At 39.6% G+C, this 20,170-nt stretch overlaps 1 protein-coding gene across 1 annotated transcript; it reads right to left on the bottom strand.

The window, feature by feature from the left end:
* Positions 1 to 275: 275 nt before the first annotated feature.
* On the bottom strand, positions 276 to 19,774 carry TMF1 (TATA element modulatory factor 1). Its single transcript, XM_064453494.1, has 17 exons — positions 19,455 to 19,774; positions 15,689 to 16,929; positions 13,830 to 13,933; positions 12,815 to 12,941; positions 11,737 to 11,842; positions 10,955 to 11,097; positions 10,216 to 10,382; positions 9,894 to 10,050; positions 9,318 to 9,410; positions 8,550 to 8,706; positions 7,611 to 7,803; positions 7,205 to 7,274; positions 7,030 to 7,122; positions 5,795 to 5,905; positions 4,992 to 5,138; positions 4,380 to 4,505; positions 276 to 3,411 (listed from the first exon to the last, which is right to left on the bottom strand). Exons 1-17 carry the CDS (start codon positions 19,594 to 19,596, stop codon positions 3,268 to 3,270), a joined length of 3,321 nt encoding a protein of 1,106 aa, XP_064309564.1. The 5' UTR covers positions 19,597 to 19,774; the 3' UTR covers positions 276 to 3,267.
* Between the last annotated feature and the right edge of the window lie 396 nt (positions 19,775 to 20,170).

Raw genomic sequence — 20,170 nt, 5'->3', positions numbered from 1 at the left:
TGACGGGAAACCAGGGCCGACAGCAAGGGAAGTAATGTAAATTTTACATTATCTTTCATCCCCTTACTGCAGTCAATTTACAAATAAACCAGCCTCTTGCACCAAAATACCCATGGCACCACAAGATTTTAAATGGCATTTGTAACTCTGAATTCAAACCACGTTTGCTATATTCTAACTCCAGCAGTATTTTCCTTTTGTACCACGAGGTTCACATACCCCCACCCCCCACAAAACTGATTTTAATTCCTTTCACAAAGAGAACCAGAGCACACTCTTAGCACAAAATTTTATTTTACCCTATGCTTTTTACAGTTTATACACATTTTACAACTAGAAACCAAGGGTCCCAATTTCACCGTGCAATAACCCATTTTGTTTCATATTCAGGATCGTTATAGCCCTTAGTAAAAAAAGTATGCACGTAAATTGCAACAAAGTTGTAGCAGGACAAAAAAAAAAATCACCAACAGAACTAACCCTCTCTCTCTCACATATGGATCCCTCGGATTTTGAACATCATCTCCTGCATTGATAAAGGATGCAGCACAACGCCCAGAGAAGCGAGTACCAGGGCTGCCTCCACCTCGTCCACACCCGTCCCCACGAACGGAGGCCTTTCCCTCACCTGCCACAGACTAGGCAAGAGGCCCCCTCCGAACACTGTACTTTGAGTGAGCCTTTAAATAGTGTTTCTTCATACTTGCAGTGAAAATGAGGTATAAATCAGTTGCTTTCAGAAAGAGTATTCTAAAATAATAAATTTAAACAGAAATGGACATTATTATTCTGACCTAAGTGCTTTCATTTTGCACATTACGTTTCTAGGCAATCTCAGTAATAACAATGAATTTAAGGTGTCTGAGCAGATGTTAATGTTTCTTCAAAACAAGCACACAAGATTTGTATCAAAGATGACCAGAACAGAATACCTTAAAGTCTGTTACCTTCCACCAGCCACTTTGTTTTCTAAGGCTTTGATGATTAAGACACGGTAGGCCAGGTGATGCTCATGTGATAGTAAAGGTTGCACTAAATGGGAGTAAAGAATCCAAAAATAGTCAATACAAATATTTACATCTACTTTTGTAAAATTTGTAATTGTAATACTCTGGCAAATGCTTCTATCTCTAAAACAGTTAATGCTGACTGCATGTTAAAATTTTCCATTTACCTAAGCTCTTCCTGAAAACCCAAGACAGCCTGAGACATACTCAAAACTGCACCCGTGTCAGCCCCCGAGGAGTATCTACTCACAGTTACACAGGAAACATTGCCTTCAAAAGCACTGGCAGCAACAGGTCCAAACAAAAGGTCAAAGGATTTTTTTTTTAGAGTGTACTGCATTTGCCTATCAAGACTAAAAAAATGGTGAAAAATAAGCGATTTATTGATTCATTGCCATAGATAAAAGCTGAATAGAATTTCTAATCTTTGACCATCATAAAAAGCTGGTTTCTTTTTTTAAGGAAAGCCTGAACTAACATTTGCACATCACAATTCTAACAGCAAATCAGTCCAACAGCACCTTTTACATGGAGTGTGGGGTTTTTTTGTTTTCTTTTTTTTAAACTTAAGAGCAACCAACCATAACTTTAATATGAAGGCAAACTGTTAAATTCTGAGGTTTTTTAGAATAAAAATGGTTTCACCTTGGTTTCCAAAACTGAAAAACTAAGGTAGTTCCTTCCCACCTCCCCAAGAAAAAAAGTCTCTTGTCTTACTAAAGCAGTTAAAGTTTCTATGACACATGGGGAGTTAAGACAAATTGTAGTATTCTTGCACTATGGCTTTACTGAAATCCTCGGAAAAACTGCCTGAATCTCCAACTGAACTAGGCTTTTCCACAAACTTCGCCTTGCCTGTGTGACTTCAGTGACTGTTCTCCCAACGAGGAATAAATCCCTAACACCCGCAGAAAAGCCACATTGCTGAAAGGCTTTTCTCCAAAGCAATTTCTCATCACTGACATCTTTGTGTCTCTCAGCCCACTGAATACACAAGCAGGAACAGAGCGCTCCAACACAAATTACAACGTGCACAGATGTGAAAAGCCCTCTCTACAACAGAGGCAATGGTACGATAAGCAAAGAATTTCGACTGCCGAGTATTTCACACACAAGTACCTATCACGGCTACAGTTCTGAGATGTAGCGCGCTATTTGCTGTCTGGAATGCAGAGAGGAAGGCGCAAGCTTCTTCCCCCGATTCTCAGCATTCTCAAGGGTCCAATTCAAACATTTCCTCTGACATTACCAAAAATGCAGCTAAACTTCAAGCCACGTGGATGCTATTTTACCAATACCTTGCTTAAGGAATGGCATGAGAAATATGCTGCAGCCACTGGAGACTTGGTGGAAAACTGTCTTAAGTCACAGCGTAATTTTGCAAAATCCTAAACCTTGCTACTTCTATATGAGGAACCACGAAAGCCGCAGCAGCAATTAATAAAAAAAAAATATCATTTTTCTGTGTTCTTCTGAACTGTTTTAGCTACTGTTAAAAATCAGCATCCAAATATAGAACAAATACCGAATAGTTCAGATTTCTGGTGTTGAAAGTTAAACACATTTAGAATTACAAGCAGAGCTGCTGTCCCTAGACAGCCCATGAGACAACACAAGTAATACACAAGATGAAGCTGTCATTTATAAAGTCCCATCTGAGTCTCCAGCTCTGCTTAGAGGACGCAGTGTAAAACAGTCAGACTAATCTGGTTTGCCTAAGAATAATCATCCTAACATACTCAGATGTTGCGAGTATAAATATGAGATTTTACTGTCATAAAAATAACCACCAATTATGCTTCAGATAGCAAGCCACAGCTATTTTGTTATTAAAAGTTTACTGATGAGATTTTAGAAAAACTATTAAGAACACTTTAAAAAGACTTCTAATGTCATTTTCATAGATACAGAGACTTTATGAACCCAGGGCTGCTTTAGTAGAGCTCATGCCTTCTAGTGCTGGTCTCACAAGGTAACAATCATCGTTGCTGCTGCTGTTTACAAGTGAAATGGTCTGCCGTGTCGCAAAAACTTAAATAAAGGGATGACTGACAAAAAAATTTAAATATTGCACAAATAATTTAACTGCAGACAGTACAACACACTTAAAGCATTGATTTTTTTGGTCAACATATGAACTCTATTATATAGTCACACTTTCTATATTACAGTTATTTTTTTACAAGACGTTTAAGTTCAGCATTTACATAAACTATCTTTACAGTCTGTTATCATATAATGTTAAGAGTTCCAGCAGCAATTAATTTTGTCTTTGTTTTAAAAGTTCATCTATCTGAGTCTTGTACATGTTTTTCACATCTTCGAGATCCAGTCGGAGTTCTTCAGCCTCCTCTGCTTTCTCTCCGTACATCTGAAGAATTGTATTGTATCTTTGATCCAAGTCCTGCAAGGACGTGTAGTTTGTTATCTGACTGGTTTTCAACTTAAAAAAAGGTGCTGCTAGGACAGTGTTTTATACTACTAGGGAAAACAAGTGTAGCATTATTTTATCAAAGTAGACTCAGAGAATCATTAAGGTTGGAACAGACCTCTAGGATCATCGAGTCCAACTGTCAGCCCAACCCTACCATGTCTCCTAAACCACGCCCTGAAGTGCCGCGTCTACAGGTCTTTTAAATACCTCCAGGAAGAAGCGCATAGTAAAACTCTTGAAAAATGCTTTACCTTTTGACTCTCTGAATATGGCTAGGTTATACTTTAGATATAAAAAGAGGATATTCCAAAGACAAAGACCAATCACTGCAAAGAATTAGTGCTGGCTTCGGAGGACGTACTGAAACACCTTGAAGTTCAACTGCTATAAGCATTAAAAAACAGCAAACTGCACTAAGTTCTACTACCGGAATGGCCACAGTCTGTGAGATGTTTCATCAGGAAATTTAACATTCTGCATTTAAAAGAACAACGATCATTTCCAAAATGATTCCAAAACTATTTCCAATATTTCAAATTTAAGTTCCTAAACATTCAGAGGATTAATATATTTTTCCTGTTGCCAGTATCGGGACTGCACACTCATTCAGCTTCTGCATCAAACTCTCATAAACCCATGCTGTTTATCTAAGCACCCCTCCTCTAAAAAGACCACTTCAGACAAGTGTCTTACATGACAGAACCTGGTTTAACATGCGATCTTCCGCACCGCACACATTTCTAACCACCACATTCTGCAGTGAGTACCCAGTCACGGAGCAAGAATTTTCAGATTCTACTATAGAAAAAAAGAACCAGGCTCTTCAGTCACTTATGGGTAGGGACAGATTTGAATATAATCCCAGCTTGATAAGCGTATTCCTAAAAACCCCCAAGTATGTCAATTTTACATCAGATTTACAACAGAAATACACTTACCTTTAACTGTGCACGTAATTTTGGTATTTCCTTCACTTTTTCTTCAAGTTCATCATTTTGATTTGTTAATTTAACCAGTTCTTCTGCCATTATTGATCGAGTTTTCTCAAGGTTTCCAATTTCCAGCTAAGGTAAACACTTTTAACAATTAGGAGGAGGAAAGAATTTACCATATTTATAAAACACTATCAAAATATTTTTATGTAGTAATTAAGGCCTTTTCTGATGCCAGACTATGAAACAGCACACCTGGGAAGCACTCTCACTTTCTTCTCAAATCTGATCAGTGGTAGTGGTTTGTTTGGGTTTTTTCTTTTTCAGACAGACAAGTTCTGTTTTCTGGATAGGTCCTTACCAAAACAAAGGAGGAAGCAAGAAGTTCTTCTCTTGCTCTTCCTTACACATACCTCCAGTGGCTACCCTGGTTAACAGAATTGTCATGAAAAGGGAAGAATGAACACACTCTGCTGTGAGGAGAAGGACCGAGCTTTCTGAATAGAAAATTGATTGCATATGTTCTGTACTAAATATAAAATCTGAATATGATATTGACCACAATAGTATTTGCACTTACAAATGCTCGGTTTGTTTACGTACAATTAGGTACAGTACCTGTAGATGTGAAATCTCTCCTTCTCTTAGTTTTAGCTGGGACTGAAGGTTTTCAATTATACTTGAACCGGCTCCCATCCTTATAGCATCATAAAGATTGCTCCCACTAGTAGCTATTGGTCCAAATGAGTGATCATGAGGATCATCCTACAAATAAACATTAGAGAAGCTTAAAATCAGACAAAAATGTGTACCCTTTGGAACCCTCCCTCTCCCAAAGTACTATTGCATTTAAGATTTAAAATTATACTTTTGCTAGGCGAGCATTTCAATGCTTAAAGTTTGCTTTTAAAAAAAAAAAGCTTAAGGTGAATAGGTTCAATTTGAGGTGTCTTCTTACTGGCAAGTTCTCACAACACCAATAAAACTGCCATTTAAATTGAACATTGATAACCACAACCACAGGAAAGCAGCAGAAGTAGCAGATTTCACACAAGTCACTGGTAGTCGCTGCCTAGGGAGTGGGGCTGTGCCCTAATCCAGCCCTGCTAGCAAAAATAAATCAGCTGATTTTTCTCCTACTAGTGTTATTCAATTTTTTCTAGATTAAATTACATGAGCATGTGAACTCAGCACACATACATCCATGTATTACTCTGCAATAAGAGTTGTAGTTTCACACTGTCTTTTATAGACCGGTTACAATCACAGACATCTTGTAAGCAGGTTTTAGACATTTCTGCATAGGAATTACCTCACCTAAAGCCAATATACTCAAGAATTATTTTCTACATTAGTAAAAGTTCTTGAAGAGGAAAAAAAGCAGTCTGTCAAAAAAACCCAATATAACTGATATATCATACCTGTGAGAGGAAAGACGTCTGAAGACCTGCCATGTCAACTCCACTTATGGAACTAGAGCGTGACATACTTGGAGTACTTGAAACAGTTTCAACTGTAAATGACTTCCGATCCTTTAAAAAAAAAAAACATAAAAATCAATCAAACAAACAAAACCAACCCAATGAAAAACCACTCCCCACACATCACCATCAGTGAAATAAAGAAAAAAGTTTACAGGATGGTGAAAGACACATTCTGTAAAGAACAGACTGCCCTTTTCCACCACCAACTATGGAACATAATGTGACAAATACCCTTTCTGTTTCCCCCATCCCTAAAACATATGAAAGTTCAACAAGGAAGAATTACTGTGCTACTAACGCTTCTGGCCTACGTTCAAATCCTCAGACTTTTCAGGAAACATAGACAGAAGTTGCAAATTACACCAAAAGAATTTCTCTTTCAAGTAGCCAAGGGAGATTCAGAGGCAGTTTTGTATGCTCAAATGTATCCCAGGAAGAATATCCTAAACGCAGAAGTAGGTCACTTTTTAGAATGCATGTTAATAATTTTTTTTTTTTAAATAAAGTGTATTCATTCAATTCTGAGATTTCTCACATGCTAATGCCTTACTGACATACCTTCCAAGCAGTCTAACCTCTTTTACAGGCAGCATCTGAAAGTATGCTAGCCTCTGATGGATAAAGCAGTTAGATTTTAGAACTGGAAATGGTAAGAAACCAGTAATAGAAACAGTTTTACTTCAACAACCACTGCTAATTAGCGGTTGCATCATTACTGACTATTGAGGACTGTTCTGCCACTTGTGACTTATGCTGGAAAGCATGTGGGACATTACACACAGTGACGTGAAATGCAAAACAGAAATTCAGGGGAAGCAATGCTAGTACTCTAAGCAAAGAAAACAAGTAGCTTCAGAAGAAAAAGAATCCAGGAGCGCTCAAAAAAAAAAATCAGAAGATAAAACCAATCATTATCCATATTTTATCTCTTCTCAGGTTAAATAAACTATTACTCAAGACTTATTTCAGTGAGTATCGCACAAGCACTTATTTCACTGGAAATAAAAGGCAGTCACAATAAAGAAAAAGCCAAGTCCCTAATGCCTAGGTTGACAGTACACACTGTATTGCTCTAAGTCCACTTTGTTGCTTGTGACAGTTTCAGATTCTAGGTATTTATACTGTCATTATTTTAGTAGATAAGACTGAACAGAGACATTAGGTTTTGGCACCTTCTCCTTTGCCGCTTCTTGCACGAAAATTGCCTTCTTTCTCTCCTGTTCAACTTTCATCTTCTCCATTTCTAACTGAGTAGTTAGCAGCGTCTACAAAAATAAATACAGGTTGTTCAACTCCTGCTAGCTCAGACGTCAAGACAACATAGCTTAAAGCTGAAGTAAGCAATACCTTTTCTTTCTTTGCGTCTTCCAAGGTCTTTGCATACTCATCTTTGAGTCCTTCTAGTTCAACCTCATACCTACATTGAGGAAAGAAAGAGGTACAGTCAGTCAGTAAATGAGTACTGTGTGTTTACTTCAGATTTGTGTACTTTTAAAACAAACATAGCTTCAAAGCTTTAAAACATTATGAAAGTAACATACTTCAGATGATCTTTAGCATGAACAACATACCCTTAACAAGCCAGGCAACTTTATCAATAGCCGCCATCATTTTGCACACTGATATCAACACTCAAAAGAATCACATCTTCCAGCTTGCAGAGAGATCTGTGGCAGAGGGTTACGTACGACACAGCTTACTGCATTTCACTACAATTCTAAATAAACACTGTTAACCAAAAAATGGAACTCACCTACTGTTTTCATTTTCCATTTTCTTCAACCTGTTCCTCTCCACTTCTAGCTGAGCCTGAAGACGTGTGTTTTCTTGCCTTAAAAGACTATTCTGAGATTCAGTAGAAGACATCTGAATTTTATTAGAAAGAAGTTCTTCTGTAGCAGCCCGTTCTCTCTCAGCAGCTGCTGCTAGAAGAGTTTGAGACTCACCTAACATTAAGTAAAGGAAAACATGGAATTGAACTTTTTTCAACAAAAAAGTCTATAATATGGGCCAATTATTTAAGCATCAAAATGGAATTTGAGATTTTTAGATTAAACTAATTTTTCTTTAAAAAAAAAAAAAAAACACAAAACAAAACAAGAAAAACCCCAGAACTGTCTTCTGTCATGAAGGAAATGAAGTGTTTTCCACCACACAGAGGAACAAAGCAAGGCAGAACAAGGAGGCTTCACATACTTTCAGAATGCAACATACAGCTACAGGTTGCCTCCAGAAAAGAAGTAATTTCTCTGGGTCCACCTTTGGGCATTCTATGCATTTTTCATTTAAATTAATAGATTACTATTGTACCTACAAATATATCTCATAACCTATGCAATTGGGTAAGTAAATGATTCGAACCTTTACAATACAGAATCTAGGTTCCAGGCTTGGCACCTGAAAATCCTGGTGTACTTCCAGAGTCTCAATGTCCATCCTTTCTTTAGATGCTGTAAGGACAAGTACACCTCAACACCTCTACCTTAGAATCTGATTTTAGACTGTGTTTTAAAGAGAATGAGGGAATTACCTGTCCAAGATCCTTGGCAGAATACCCTGCATAACATTTCCATAAAGAAAAACGTTCACCATCTATGCTTTGGGCAAGTGTCAAGCCCTTTTCATTTACCTTCAGCGATCTCACATCTTCATCAAGAGCCTCACAGTTCAGTAACCGCTAAAAGTATCTTACCAAGCCTGTCAGAAAGGTTCTTTTCCAATTTCTCCCATGCAGAGGTTTGTGCTCCCAGCGTGGCTTGCAGATTTTCTATCTGCCGGAGAAGTGGCCGTGTAGCAGATGTAACACTTTGACTTAGTTCTTGGTTCCGGCTCTCTGCTTCTTGGAGTCTCTGAAGTCACAAATTAAATATAATTAAGCTTTAAAATCACATAACGGATTAAAGGATTAATATAGAATTCAGCTAAACACACGGCCGTTGCTTTACATTCTAAAATTCATATGTGCAGACTCACAGTAAAATGTGAAATTTCAAGATAAAAGCCTAACATTTTCAGATACATGACAGAGTAACAGCCCAGAATTTCAGCTCATTTCAAGAGCCCTCTGGACACCACTTGAAACATTTTGGCAACAATCTATCTTCTGGACCTTAAGAACAAGGAAAGTATTCTTGAGAAGCGGCTAAAGAGTGATTTAGAACATATTTGGCTAACAATTTTAGAGGACTGTTACAAACTTAATGGCTGTACTTTGACTTATACCAAAAGGATAACATTATGTTTAAAAGACATCATAAAAAATATAATTTTGTTTTCAATATGTGATTAAAAAAACATTTCCTTCAATATTTTTATTGTTCTGCACCAGACAAATGCTGCAGGCAACCAGGAAAACAAAGCCTCTTTTTGAGGCTATTAATGTCATGCTAGCATTTAATTTTCAGTTTTCAGAAGCCCCCCCTTGCAGATACAAGCTGACATCATCTACTTGCTACAGCACCTGTTGTAGTTCACCGATTTCCTGGCGTAAATAGTCTTCTTTTCTTGCTGCCTGCTGTTCTGCACGTTGCAGCGCTAGCCTTAGGTCTGCCACCTAAATAAACAAGACATCGTCACTAATCTCTTGCCAAAAGGTATAGTACCACCTATTCATATCTGCAGTCCTGTACCATTTTTAAACACTGTTAGACAGGGTATGTCTGTTTACAAGTTAGACTGAAGTTTTGCATGCACACAGAGTTACACTCATTTATCTAGTACTAAAAGTTTTGCCCAACTAGATTTCTTGAACTTTGCTCATGGTAAGAGCACTACAAACTTAACATAGAGCCTGTCAAAGTCCCTTGATTTAGACAAGTAAAAATAAAAATATTTTTTAATAAAATTAAAAATTTAAAGTTTAGCACAACTACCACTGAACAAGTTCGCAGGAAAGAAACCCATTTGGTATTTGCTAAATACACAAAAGTGAGTCCCACCTTATACTGCATCTGTTTTACTATGCCAGATGCACACACCATTGGAGTATGTCTACTTCTTCATTGTGTAAGTTTTATTTGCTACATTTTAGACGCACCTGAACTGCCAAAGCCTCTTGTTGCTGTCGTGCCTCATCCTGTGCCTTCTCCAGAGCTAACCCAAGCTCTTCTTTTGCCTTCATTTCCCGACTTAGGGCTGCTTCTTGTGCCTCACTGTCCTTTGTAGCATTTGCTTTATGAAGATCTGCAAGTTCCCTGGGGCGGGGAGGGAATCAGCAATGCTTTTTATAGTTTATAGAATACCAACAGTGACTTTGCAAATAACTTCTGTTATATATTGACATTACACAAGCCCTGCACAAAATATAGATGCAGAAGCTGAATGTAGGGTTGAAGACAGGCACACAAATATCTGCTTACTTGTAGGCACTGTCAAGTGCTGCCTGGACACTTCTGTTCCGTTCTTCAAGGTCTTCCACTTCTGCCTGAAGTTTAGCAAGGTCCTTTTCTTGTCGCTCTACAACACTGTTCAGTTGTTTAATGCTGTCTCGATGTTGCTTCTCAAGGTCTTCCTTGCCATCAAGTACCTATTAGAGCACAAACAAGAAGCATGAGACTAATCCCAGGACACGGGGCACACAACGCCATCGCAGGACGAGCACAATGACAACTGTGGCAACCAATTCAGGATGAGGTTACACAAAATTACTAAACTGATCTAACACTTTTTTCCAAAAGAAAAACGTTTTTCTCCCCCAACTCCCCCAAAGGAAGAGGCTCTTCTTCACCACAGTTTCACATACTTCCTTACACTGGATCTGCTGCTTGTAAGGTCTTGATTCAATCACTGACTGAGCAAAAGAACTGCCCAGATTTTGCTGGTACAAGTTTTCCAACTAAAATTTAGTGTACTCGATTTGGTCAGCCCACGTAATAACCAGCAGTGCAAGTGCAAACAAGCAGCTGGAGAGATACCTGACTGCAGTTTTAAACCACTCTGAGAACACACAGAGGAATCACATCTCAGTGTCCCAACAATATGAAATAGAGAACTCTCCCAGAAAAGAAAACAATATCAGCCTATCTAGAGCCTTCCCAAAAGGCTACTCTGCAGCTAATATAAAAAGCTTTAAAAACTAAAAAATCGCAAATATCTCACCTGTTTTAAATGCTGCAACTCCTCTTCCAATTCCTTAATCTTTTTGTTCTGTTTTGTGTTAATATTTTCTCTCTCTTTCTCTTTGGCTCTTAATTTCTTAATAATGTTGGAATTGTGCAGCTGCTGTTTGGAAAGCTTTTCTCCTGTGAAGAAAATGAACACAAAGCTAGTGCATATTGCTGTTAGTCTGTGAACTCTCTCTATTCACACCTCCCTCTGCTTTTCAGTCCCATGAAAATAATAATCACATATGTACTCACTCTTACATTTTTTTCATGTAAGTTCTTAAGTTTTAAATCTACCTTATCCTGAGATGACCTCACTACACTAAGCTATAGCGAGATAGGGTGGTCAGTGAAGGGCTTTGAAAGTAAAGCACATGAGCTCATCATATCAGGAAAAAAAACCAAAATGGCTTGTTCATTGAGTAACTATTATTTACTTCCAAAATCAAAAAGTAGTGAGGGAGACACTGTGAAAATGCCTTGACCAATGCCCTGGTTAGATTTCTGCTGAATGGAATATGGAATGTTGTACTGCATGCTGGTTTTATCTCACAGAGCCTTTTAACGCACACTGCAGAAAGTACCCCTCTATCCATCTGCATTTGACTGATCCCTCCTGTTGCTCTTTGCTATTAACTGAATAGCTCAAATATTCAGAGACATCTAACATGCTTCAAATGTTGTAATTTCTCCCATATAAAGAGGGGTCATCTGTGAAGGCAGTACATTTCAAATTATTCTACAATTTTTTAATATTAAAACAAAATTAATTCTCACCTTCCTCCATTAAGCCTTTGATTTGCTCTTCTTTTTCTTTCAGTAATACGACTGTTTCACTAGTATTCAGTCTAGTAGCCAATTCTTCTTTAACAGTCTTTACTTCCTAAATAATAAGATAAAATACTTAGGACCATTTATTTAAATATTTTTAGGGAAATATGCACAGTAAGTTACACTGATCACCTTTTCCTTCTCCCCTTCCTCTCAAAAAACTTTTATTTGAAAACAATTTAGGCTGGAAGGGAACTCTGGAGATCACCTGATCAAATCAGATTGTGCAGAGCCTTATTCCGTCAAGTTTTAAAAACCTCCAAGGACTGAGACTCCACACATTCTCTGTACAATTTGTTCCAACTCCTCCTTCCATTTCACTTTCTACACTTTGCACTTTCGCAATATAATTAAAACAAACTGCTGTACTCACGCACAGGTATCAGGTAATTTTTCTATTTCAGCTTACTACTGTGCCAACACAGGGACAGATACAGCAACAAAACAACTGTGAAAAATGGGTTTGGTTTTTTTTCCAGTTACAGGTTTGAGTTTACCTTTTGCAGGCTAGCAATAAGCTAGAGAACTGTCATGCTGTGATACCAGGTCAAGAACATTTAAACTCCATAAACTTTGTTACTGCAGATTTCTTTTCTCATTCCAAACCAATCCGTCATCAGTCCTTAATTCTCCTCCCAGTTAATCCTCTAAAGAAGCCATCCCCGTTTTTCACCACTTCCCCACATTCCCAGGCCATTCTTCTCCCTCACACCAATGCAAATGCATATATGGGTACAAGTAAAATGACAGCAGACCTTAAACCTTTTTCTCCCCAAACCAGACTAACTTTAACTTATGAGTTCCCTAACCTGGTTCACAACACAGCTGCAAGAATACATGTGTCAACACAAGGAAATAACAAGCAGCCTGGGAGCTAGAATGAGCTTATGCTAGTTACTAATACCATGTGATAGCACCTGTTGGTCTCCTGCTTTTCCCTAGCTTAATTTTTATTAATTTACCTCAAGAAATTTAATTGTGTTCTAAAATAGTAAATATTAATTTCACTAAAAAGCCATATTACCTTTTTAGCTGCATCCCTTTCTTTGCAGGCTAGCTGGAGCTTCTTTTCAGCATCCGCAATTCGCTGAGCAAACTCCTCTTTAAGAGATGAAAGGCTACTGCTCTCTTCTTTCATTCTAAACATTTCACTACATTTAAAATTAACATTTCAGAACAGTTGCAGTTATGTGACATTCCAAGCAATTTGCAGCATGTTGTCTTAAATGCTTTTAAAATGTGGCTTGTTTTTCTTATTTTATTTTATACTTGTTAACAAAAAGTCAAAAAACCCACATCCATTTTGGAAGTACTGCTCAAAGATCTTTATTAATTGAGTAATTTACCCATGAAAACAATGAAATGTTTGATTTACCTTAAATGTTTTGCCCCTTAATCAAGCTCTTTCTGATTAAGCGTAGCCTGTATCATATACAGGGCAAATGATTAAATGTATTTTTAGGTTCAGATCTATTTAGTCGTTAAATAACACCTTCACATATTATCTGTAAATTCTTAAACTTGATATTTGACCAGTAAACTGGTAAATCCAATTTTTCATTTCTTTCCTTTTAATGTTAACTGCATGAAATAATGAATTCAGGTTTTTCCCCTACAACCAGCCCTTCTGCCACACTTTCACTGCCTAATTTTACTCAGCAAGTTACTTAGTAAATCAGGTTCATCCCTCTGTATCAGAAAAGTCAGTCTCCCTTAATAGCTGAATCCAGCCTTGTAACAAAGACCTTTTTTAATAACCAAGTCTGACTCCACACACATTCGTCATTCCAACTGCTGACCTACTGAAAAATCTTTCACCAGCCACTTCCCAAAAGAGATTTTAGCCCCAAGAAATAGCATGTCTTTAAAAAAACACCATCACAGCACATGCAGTCATTATTTCCACCTTTCCCAAACAGTGCACATGCCTTGCAACCTTTGTTCTAGCTATAAAGCTACTTGTTTTACAATATTGTCTACTGATTGTATTACATTAAAGTTACAGTTACATCCACTACTGTGTATATTTTCATACTTACTCTTTTAGGTTATCATAAGCTTCTTCCAGGCGTGCCTTTTCTTTACTAGTACTTAATAACTGTATTTCCCTCTTCTCCAGTTTCTCAGTTAATGAATCAATCATCTGGACAATGTTTTTACAGATAAAGATCAGATGAATGGGACAATTAAAACACAAGAGGGGCAGGCTTCCCCTTTCCCCCCACCATTCCCTCCCAACACTATTTAAAGCTGAACTTGTCAATGTTTTTTAGGAATTTGAGGTAGAAGTCAGTAAAGATTACCATGTTTGTGCCACATGAATTTAGAACTAAGCAGTGTCTGAACACAAGACACCTGTCTTCTGCAGGTGTAGAAATTCTATCAAGCACATGTGGCTTAGTTATATTTAATTATAAATGAAGTTTTTAAAATAGAGCTGATAGTCTAATAAAACTACAGCTAACATTAACGATTAAGACTCCCAGTGCTCCTTACACCACTCTTTACAGCAGCACAGAACAATTTGCATTGGACAGTCTCTTCCATGAATGTCAGCACAAAGCAGCAAAACAGCATCAGATGAGGGAAGCAAACTCCCAGGTGGGATCAAGAGCTCTTAGCTCACATCATCAAAATAATTTCTTAACACCAGATTTTGGAAAGCTAAATATAGAGAAGAAACTCAAACATACATGCAAATGTACAAATATAAACAAATGAAACAGATCCTATAAATGTAGTTCAATATGACCAATGAAAGACGAAATTCACTGTCGTTCATTATCACTGTTTCCCATAACGTATAACTATTGAAGTTAGGAAAACTTATGGGTAACAGTACGTGGCTATGGAGTTCCCTAAGGAATTGACACTGACATTCTGTACAATTTACACAAAAAAAACGCTTTCCTTAAACCACAGATGACTACACTGGTGTTTTATGAACTGCCATAAGCAACTGCTTTTCCCTTATTACTGTCAGAAACAGCATCAGGATTGTAAACACACCTACAAGGCAAGGCCATGAGTAGGGCCCATCTATGCCACATATTAGGCACATAAACTACAGGTAAAGAAAAAAGCAAAGCAGCAGAGCAAAACACGCATCAAAGGAGCTCAGAAGTTAAGAACAGAGGGACAGGAAGGTGACAAAGGAAATGGAAAAAAGCGCACACAAGACACTGGCAGAACTGGACAAAACACACTGCTTCAAAGCACCAGTTCAGCGTTCCGTACACTTGAGTGCCCCACTTTGCTGCATTTCTAGTAATTTCATCTATTTAAACTGGGCATCCAAATTTCTTTTAATCCATTCACCATCCATAACTAGGCTTATATTCTTCATTAAAAAACCTTCTTTTTAAAAGTAAATATTATTTCTGCTAAAAACAGACATTAATTTATCTAGTAAAAGTTACTTATTTACACTAACTACTACCATGCTCAAAGAACATGAATAACACTCCTGGAAGGTAAATAAATTTTAACAGTTTGTAAGTCTGTGGGAAAAAAACACTTGAAAAATATTTATCTTCATTATTGCTGAAATACTAAAGGCTTGTGGTCAAAATACTTCACAGAATCTCCTCCACCTTTCACAGAAAAAAAAAATTACACTGAAGAACCAAAATAACACATTTGACTTATGAAGGCTTCCTGTTGGCTAGCACTGCTCACAAATCACAGTAATCATAACTAGGTGGATTAGGTGAAACCTGAAACTATTTGACCAGAAATTTCGCCAGTATTCTTCCACTGCAGAATACCAGGGACAGTGTTCTACAAGGTCAGGTACTTTAGCATCAAGTAAGGTGAAACTAATACCTATATAAGGAGATGATAGGAATTTCATTTGTAATTAAAGGGTATGTTCACAAAAAAAAAATTTCACAGTTACCTTTTTAAGCTCTTGCTTTTCGGTGTCCTCTTCTAACAATTTTTCAACAGCATCCTGCTGTGGCTCAGTCTCCTCTTTCACAACCTGTTCTTCAACAGTTTGCACAGTAGCAACCAAAACATCTGGCTGCTCAGAATTAACAGGGGTCGCGCTTCTCCCACTCTCTTCCATCTCAGCTTCCTCAGCATGTAAAACAGGAGCATCATTCAAGTTTTCAGATTTATTTTTCAGGCCATCAACTGTTTCTGCCTTTGGCACAGAAGGACTGATAGCGACAGATGCTGAAGCAGAAGCCCTGCCTGATAACTCATCATCTGAATTTATTTCACTTACACTTCTGCTATCTAAAGACTGTACACTAAATGAATCAATTCTTTCAAAAGCATCAGAGGAACAGCAGCTCTCGGTCATTTTTTGGAAGTCATCTAAACGATTATAATCTGCACAGGCAGATGTAGATAAAAGCTGAAATGAAGTTTGCATTAGATGCAGACTGGATTTTGAATCTGCAGCTTCTTGTCTTGAACTTACTGAGCTCTCACTTATCACACTTTCATGGTCCAGAACTTCAATATCACTAGTTGTGGATGTCCCCGAGGAGAAAGTGCTAATGGGAGGTGATGGTGTATTGCTTTGCCTGTCCTCAGTCTTCCGCTCCTTAGTTTCTGGACCCATGTCTTTTGTACCTGCATTAAGAGGCTGCGAAGTGCTCTCCGGTGCACCTCCCGTTTCATCCCCTCCCACCCTGGATTTTTCATTACGGGCTTCTTCAGGTACTTCCAAATTTAGAGCAGACACCTTTTTGTCAGTAACTTCATTTGTGCTTTCTGCAGGCTTGGCATTAGGTTTAAGCACAGAAATCTCTTCCAATTTCTCCTTGGGAATATCGAGGTTTTGCAAGTCTACCAGGTCAGCTACAGAGGAATCCTTTGCTTCTGCCTCTGCTGTCACTGGTACTTCCAGCTGACTGGGGTGTTGAGACTCCTTTAAAGTGCTCTTCACCTCCTCTTTGGGTCGCTGCGATTTGGCTGGAGGTTTGGATACCACTGGATTTTTCTGTATATTCTGAACGTCTGTCGGAGAGAGAAAGGCACTGAAGAAGTTTTCAGATTCATCTACCACCGTCCTCCTCACAGGCTTAGTAATTGCTGTTGGCGACACTGGCTGATTCTGTGGTTCTGTATTTGAACTTAAGCCCCAAGAAGATGTATCCCATCCTCCACTTATGAGAGAATTTGTTCCTAAAACAATTTAAAAAAAAGAGACAGACAATAACACTTAAACTTTATTATTTTTCAATATTTGTCTTTTTAGATGCAAGTGTTCAGAAAAAATGTTTTCAATATAATATAACTTAAAGTGAATATTATACATGATCACAAACAGCCTCATTTTTGTTATTACTTCCTTAACAAAGCTTGGAACCGATTTTTAGACAAAGCAAAAGAAGCTTAAGGGACACATGAAGTAATCCTAAGACTTAAGGTGGACACAGACAACTCTAGAAAGTAGGAGTACCTGAATGGGACCAATGAGCTCCCTCCCTGTTAAACAGCAACATAAGCAAAGGCAGAAAGGAATGATACACAAATGATACCAGTAAATCCAAGACCAAGAATTTCAGAAAGAAGATGGAGAGAAGTGCCTGGGAAGGAGAAACAAGCCCACACAGCATTCTGAAAGCTGTGAGGGCAAGTCTGAAGCCTATTCAGGCACAAAAAGCAAGCATTTCCTTTGGGAAGGGAACAAGGGAAAGGAATGTGGCCTCCTGCTCCCTAGAGGGAGAGGAGGCTAAGCAAAACGATCTGAAAAACTGTACTTTAAAGTAGAGAATTTATAGATTACAAAAGGAGGAAACAAGTACTAGGTTTAAAAGTTATCTGCCAGTAGAACACAGACAAACACTTCACACACCATTACAGAAAACAGGGGGGAAAAGCTTTAAATACTTGTAGAATTTACACTGTAAGAAGGGTTCTTGCCCTTTCAGTTTGTGACAGGCTTCATCTTTTTCCTCACGCACCAAGCAACAGCCTGAGGCTGACAATACACATTGTCAGCAGCACAGCTAAGATGATAGTTTTCTTCTTCTCCTGTGGAGAAATACTGAATTGATTAGTTCTGAAGCTGCCCTAAAACAAAAAATTAGTTGCTATTATCGTATTTCTTCCAGGTTTTCAACCTGCAAGAACTTGTCAACAGCGAGGACAGTAAGAATTTCATCGCCAAATTTCAGTAGCATCCCAAATAAGAAAGATAAATCCAAAAATAATATCCAATTTGATTTTGTACCAAGAAACATAATCTGAATAACATAAATATTTCAGGCTACTTAAAAGAAGCTTACTTTATACAGCAGTATCTATTAAAAAACACTAAGTTCTAATATTTAAAGTAGGCTGCTGCTTTCAGAAACTGTTGATGCCTATTGGCTGAAAGATCTGAAATTCAGATAATTATTGTTCTTATTGCCAAAAATACTACAAACACCTGATTTATTACTCCCTTGTCCATGACTCAATAGCTTCAGAAAAAGCCCTATGAATCAACTGTAACATTCAGAAAATATTTTTACTTCTTTTAAAAACAAATGTTTTACCTGAAAAACATATACAGGCTGGTCTTTGGTGCTTTCCTTATGAACTACAGAACTACTATAAATACTAGGATATAAAATAAATTAAAAAATCTGTTTGGATAAGTTTAAAGTTTTAAGAAATTAAGTAAACGCAGTCTTCTATAAACAATTCCAGTAATTTAAGACAACACTGGACTACGTGACTGCTGAGCCCTTGCTCCTGCAAAGGGATGGAGAGATGCAAAACCACCCCCATGCTTTGCCGAGCAACCTAGAAAACACTTTCAATTGTTATAGCTTTCGATTTTCAGAAATCTAACTCTGCCGTGGGTAAACCTGGAAACAACCTCCTACCACAACCACACACAGTTCTTCCAGATGTAGCTGCAGTAAGGACACTGATTCCAAATGACCTTGTATCTCAGCTTTTTCTTTATTCATTCTTATCTTTAAGGTATATTATTTATGGGAAAGGAGTTTCTAATGCGAGGGCTCCTTATTGCTCTTCCATCTCCAAACAGCAGCTTAGGTCTGACCATTCTTTCAGGTTCTACATTAGCATACATACAAAGGAGACATTTCCTCATAACCAGGCCGTGACGATTTTTCCACCAGCACATTCCTTTCAACAGATACTGGAGGATTAACTTCACGCCACAGAGTGGAAGCCTCACTTGGCTTACACAGACCAGGCTTTCAGCTTCTACTCTGCTTTTCCTGTCGCAAAGAGCAAATCCGTGCACGCCTCAGAAATAACATAATTTCCCCTTTTTTATCCGCTGAGCGGTGTTCATCACCTATTAGTCCCTCGGCAAAAAAAAAAACCCAACGGGTTGAGAAACGCGGGTACGAAGCGCGGCGCTACCCACGCACCGAGAGCACCGGGCGGGTGACACGGAGCGGGGACAGCGTCCGTCGGTGCGCCCCCTCCCCTCCCCGCCTGCGAGGGGCGAAGGAGGAGCACCGCAGGCGCCGCTGAACGGGCTTTGGGCGAGCATGGGGACAGGTTAAGCCTCCGCAAGCGGGACCCCCGCCCCGGGTTGGGGGGAGGCAGGGGCGGGCCGGAGGCCGGGGGGCGAGGCCGGGCCAGGCCGGGGGGCGAGGCCGGGCCGGGCCGGGGGGCTCAGCCCACCCCGCAGCGGGGCCGGGGTACGGCCCGGGCCGCCCGCCGTGGCCGCCCAGGCTTACCGTCGCCGTAGTCGGGGATGACGGCGTCGGGCCAGGGGCTCTCCTCGGCCTGGATGTCCAGCACCCGGTCGATAGACTTCTGGGCCTGCGACAGCGCCTGCTTGGCGAAGCTGGACAGCTGCGAGGCGTTGAACCAGCTCATCCTCCGCGTCGCCCGGTCCCCGCGCGGAGGCGGCGGCAGCACCGGGCCACAAGCACCGAGGCGGGCAGGGAGCGACCCGCCCTCAGGGCCCGCTCCCCGGCGGCGGCGGCGGCGGGGCCGGCGGCCTCAGGCTGGGCTCGGCGCGGAGCGCAGGGAGGGACGCTCCGCGCATGCGCGCCGCCGGCCTCCACGTCGCAACCGGGCCGGCGCGCAGCCGCCCTCCGGCGCCCTGAGGCGGCGCGAGGCCTTCCGCCCCGGTCCCTGTCATGGCGGAGGGCCGGGACGGCCGCCTCCCCGCCAGATGCCAAAACCAACTTGAAACTCGCTGCTTCAAGTCCCACGGCTTACGTGGGGCCCTTTCGCACTTACAAACGTGCCATTGTTCAAAATCACCTGGTTAAATACACAGGAAAATGCCTCCCCCACACCCTTTGCCACTGAGTTGATGTGCAAAACACAGTTCATCGTTTAAAAGATGGAAAATTTGAACACTGTTGACAGGTATCAAGTAAAACCAGAGAACTCACGTTGAGGTGTCTGGCACGGCTTGCAGAAAGGTCGCTGACTGCAGCAG

This window comes from Phalacrocorax carbo, chromosome 6 (assembly GCF_963921805.1).
Source record: "Phalacrocorax carbo chromosome 6, bPhaCar2.1, whole genome shotgun sequence".
NCBI lineage: Eukaryota > Metazoa > Chordata > Aves > Suliformes > Phalacrocoracidae > Phalacrocorax > Phalacrocorax carbo.
The sequence above is the reverse complement of the archived record's forward strand: the minus strand, read 5'-3'. Positions and strand labels throughout refer to the sequence as shown.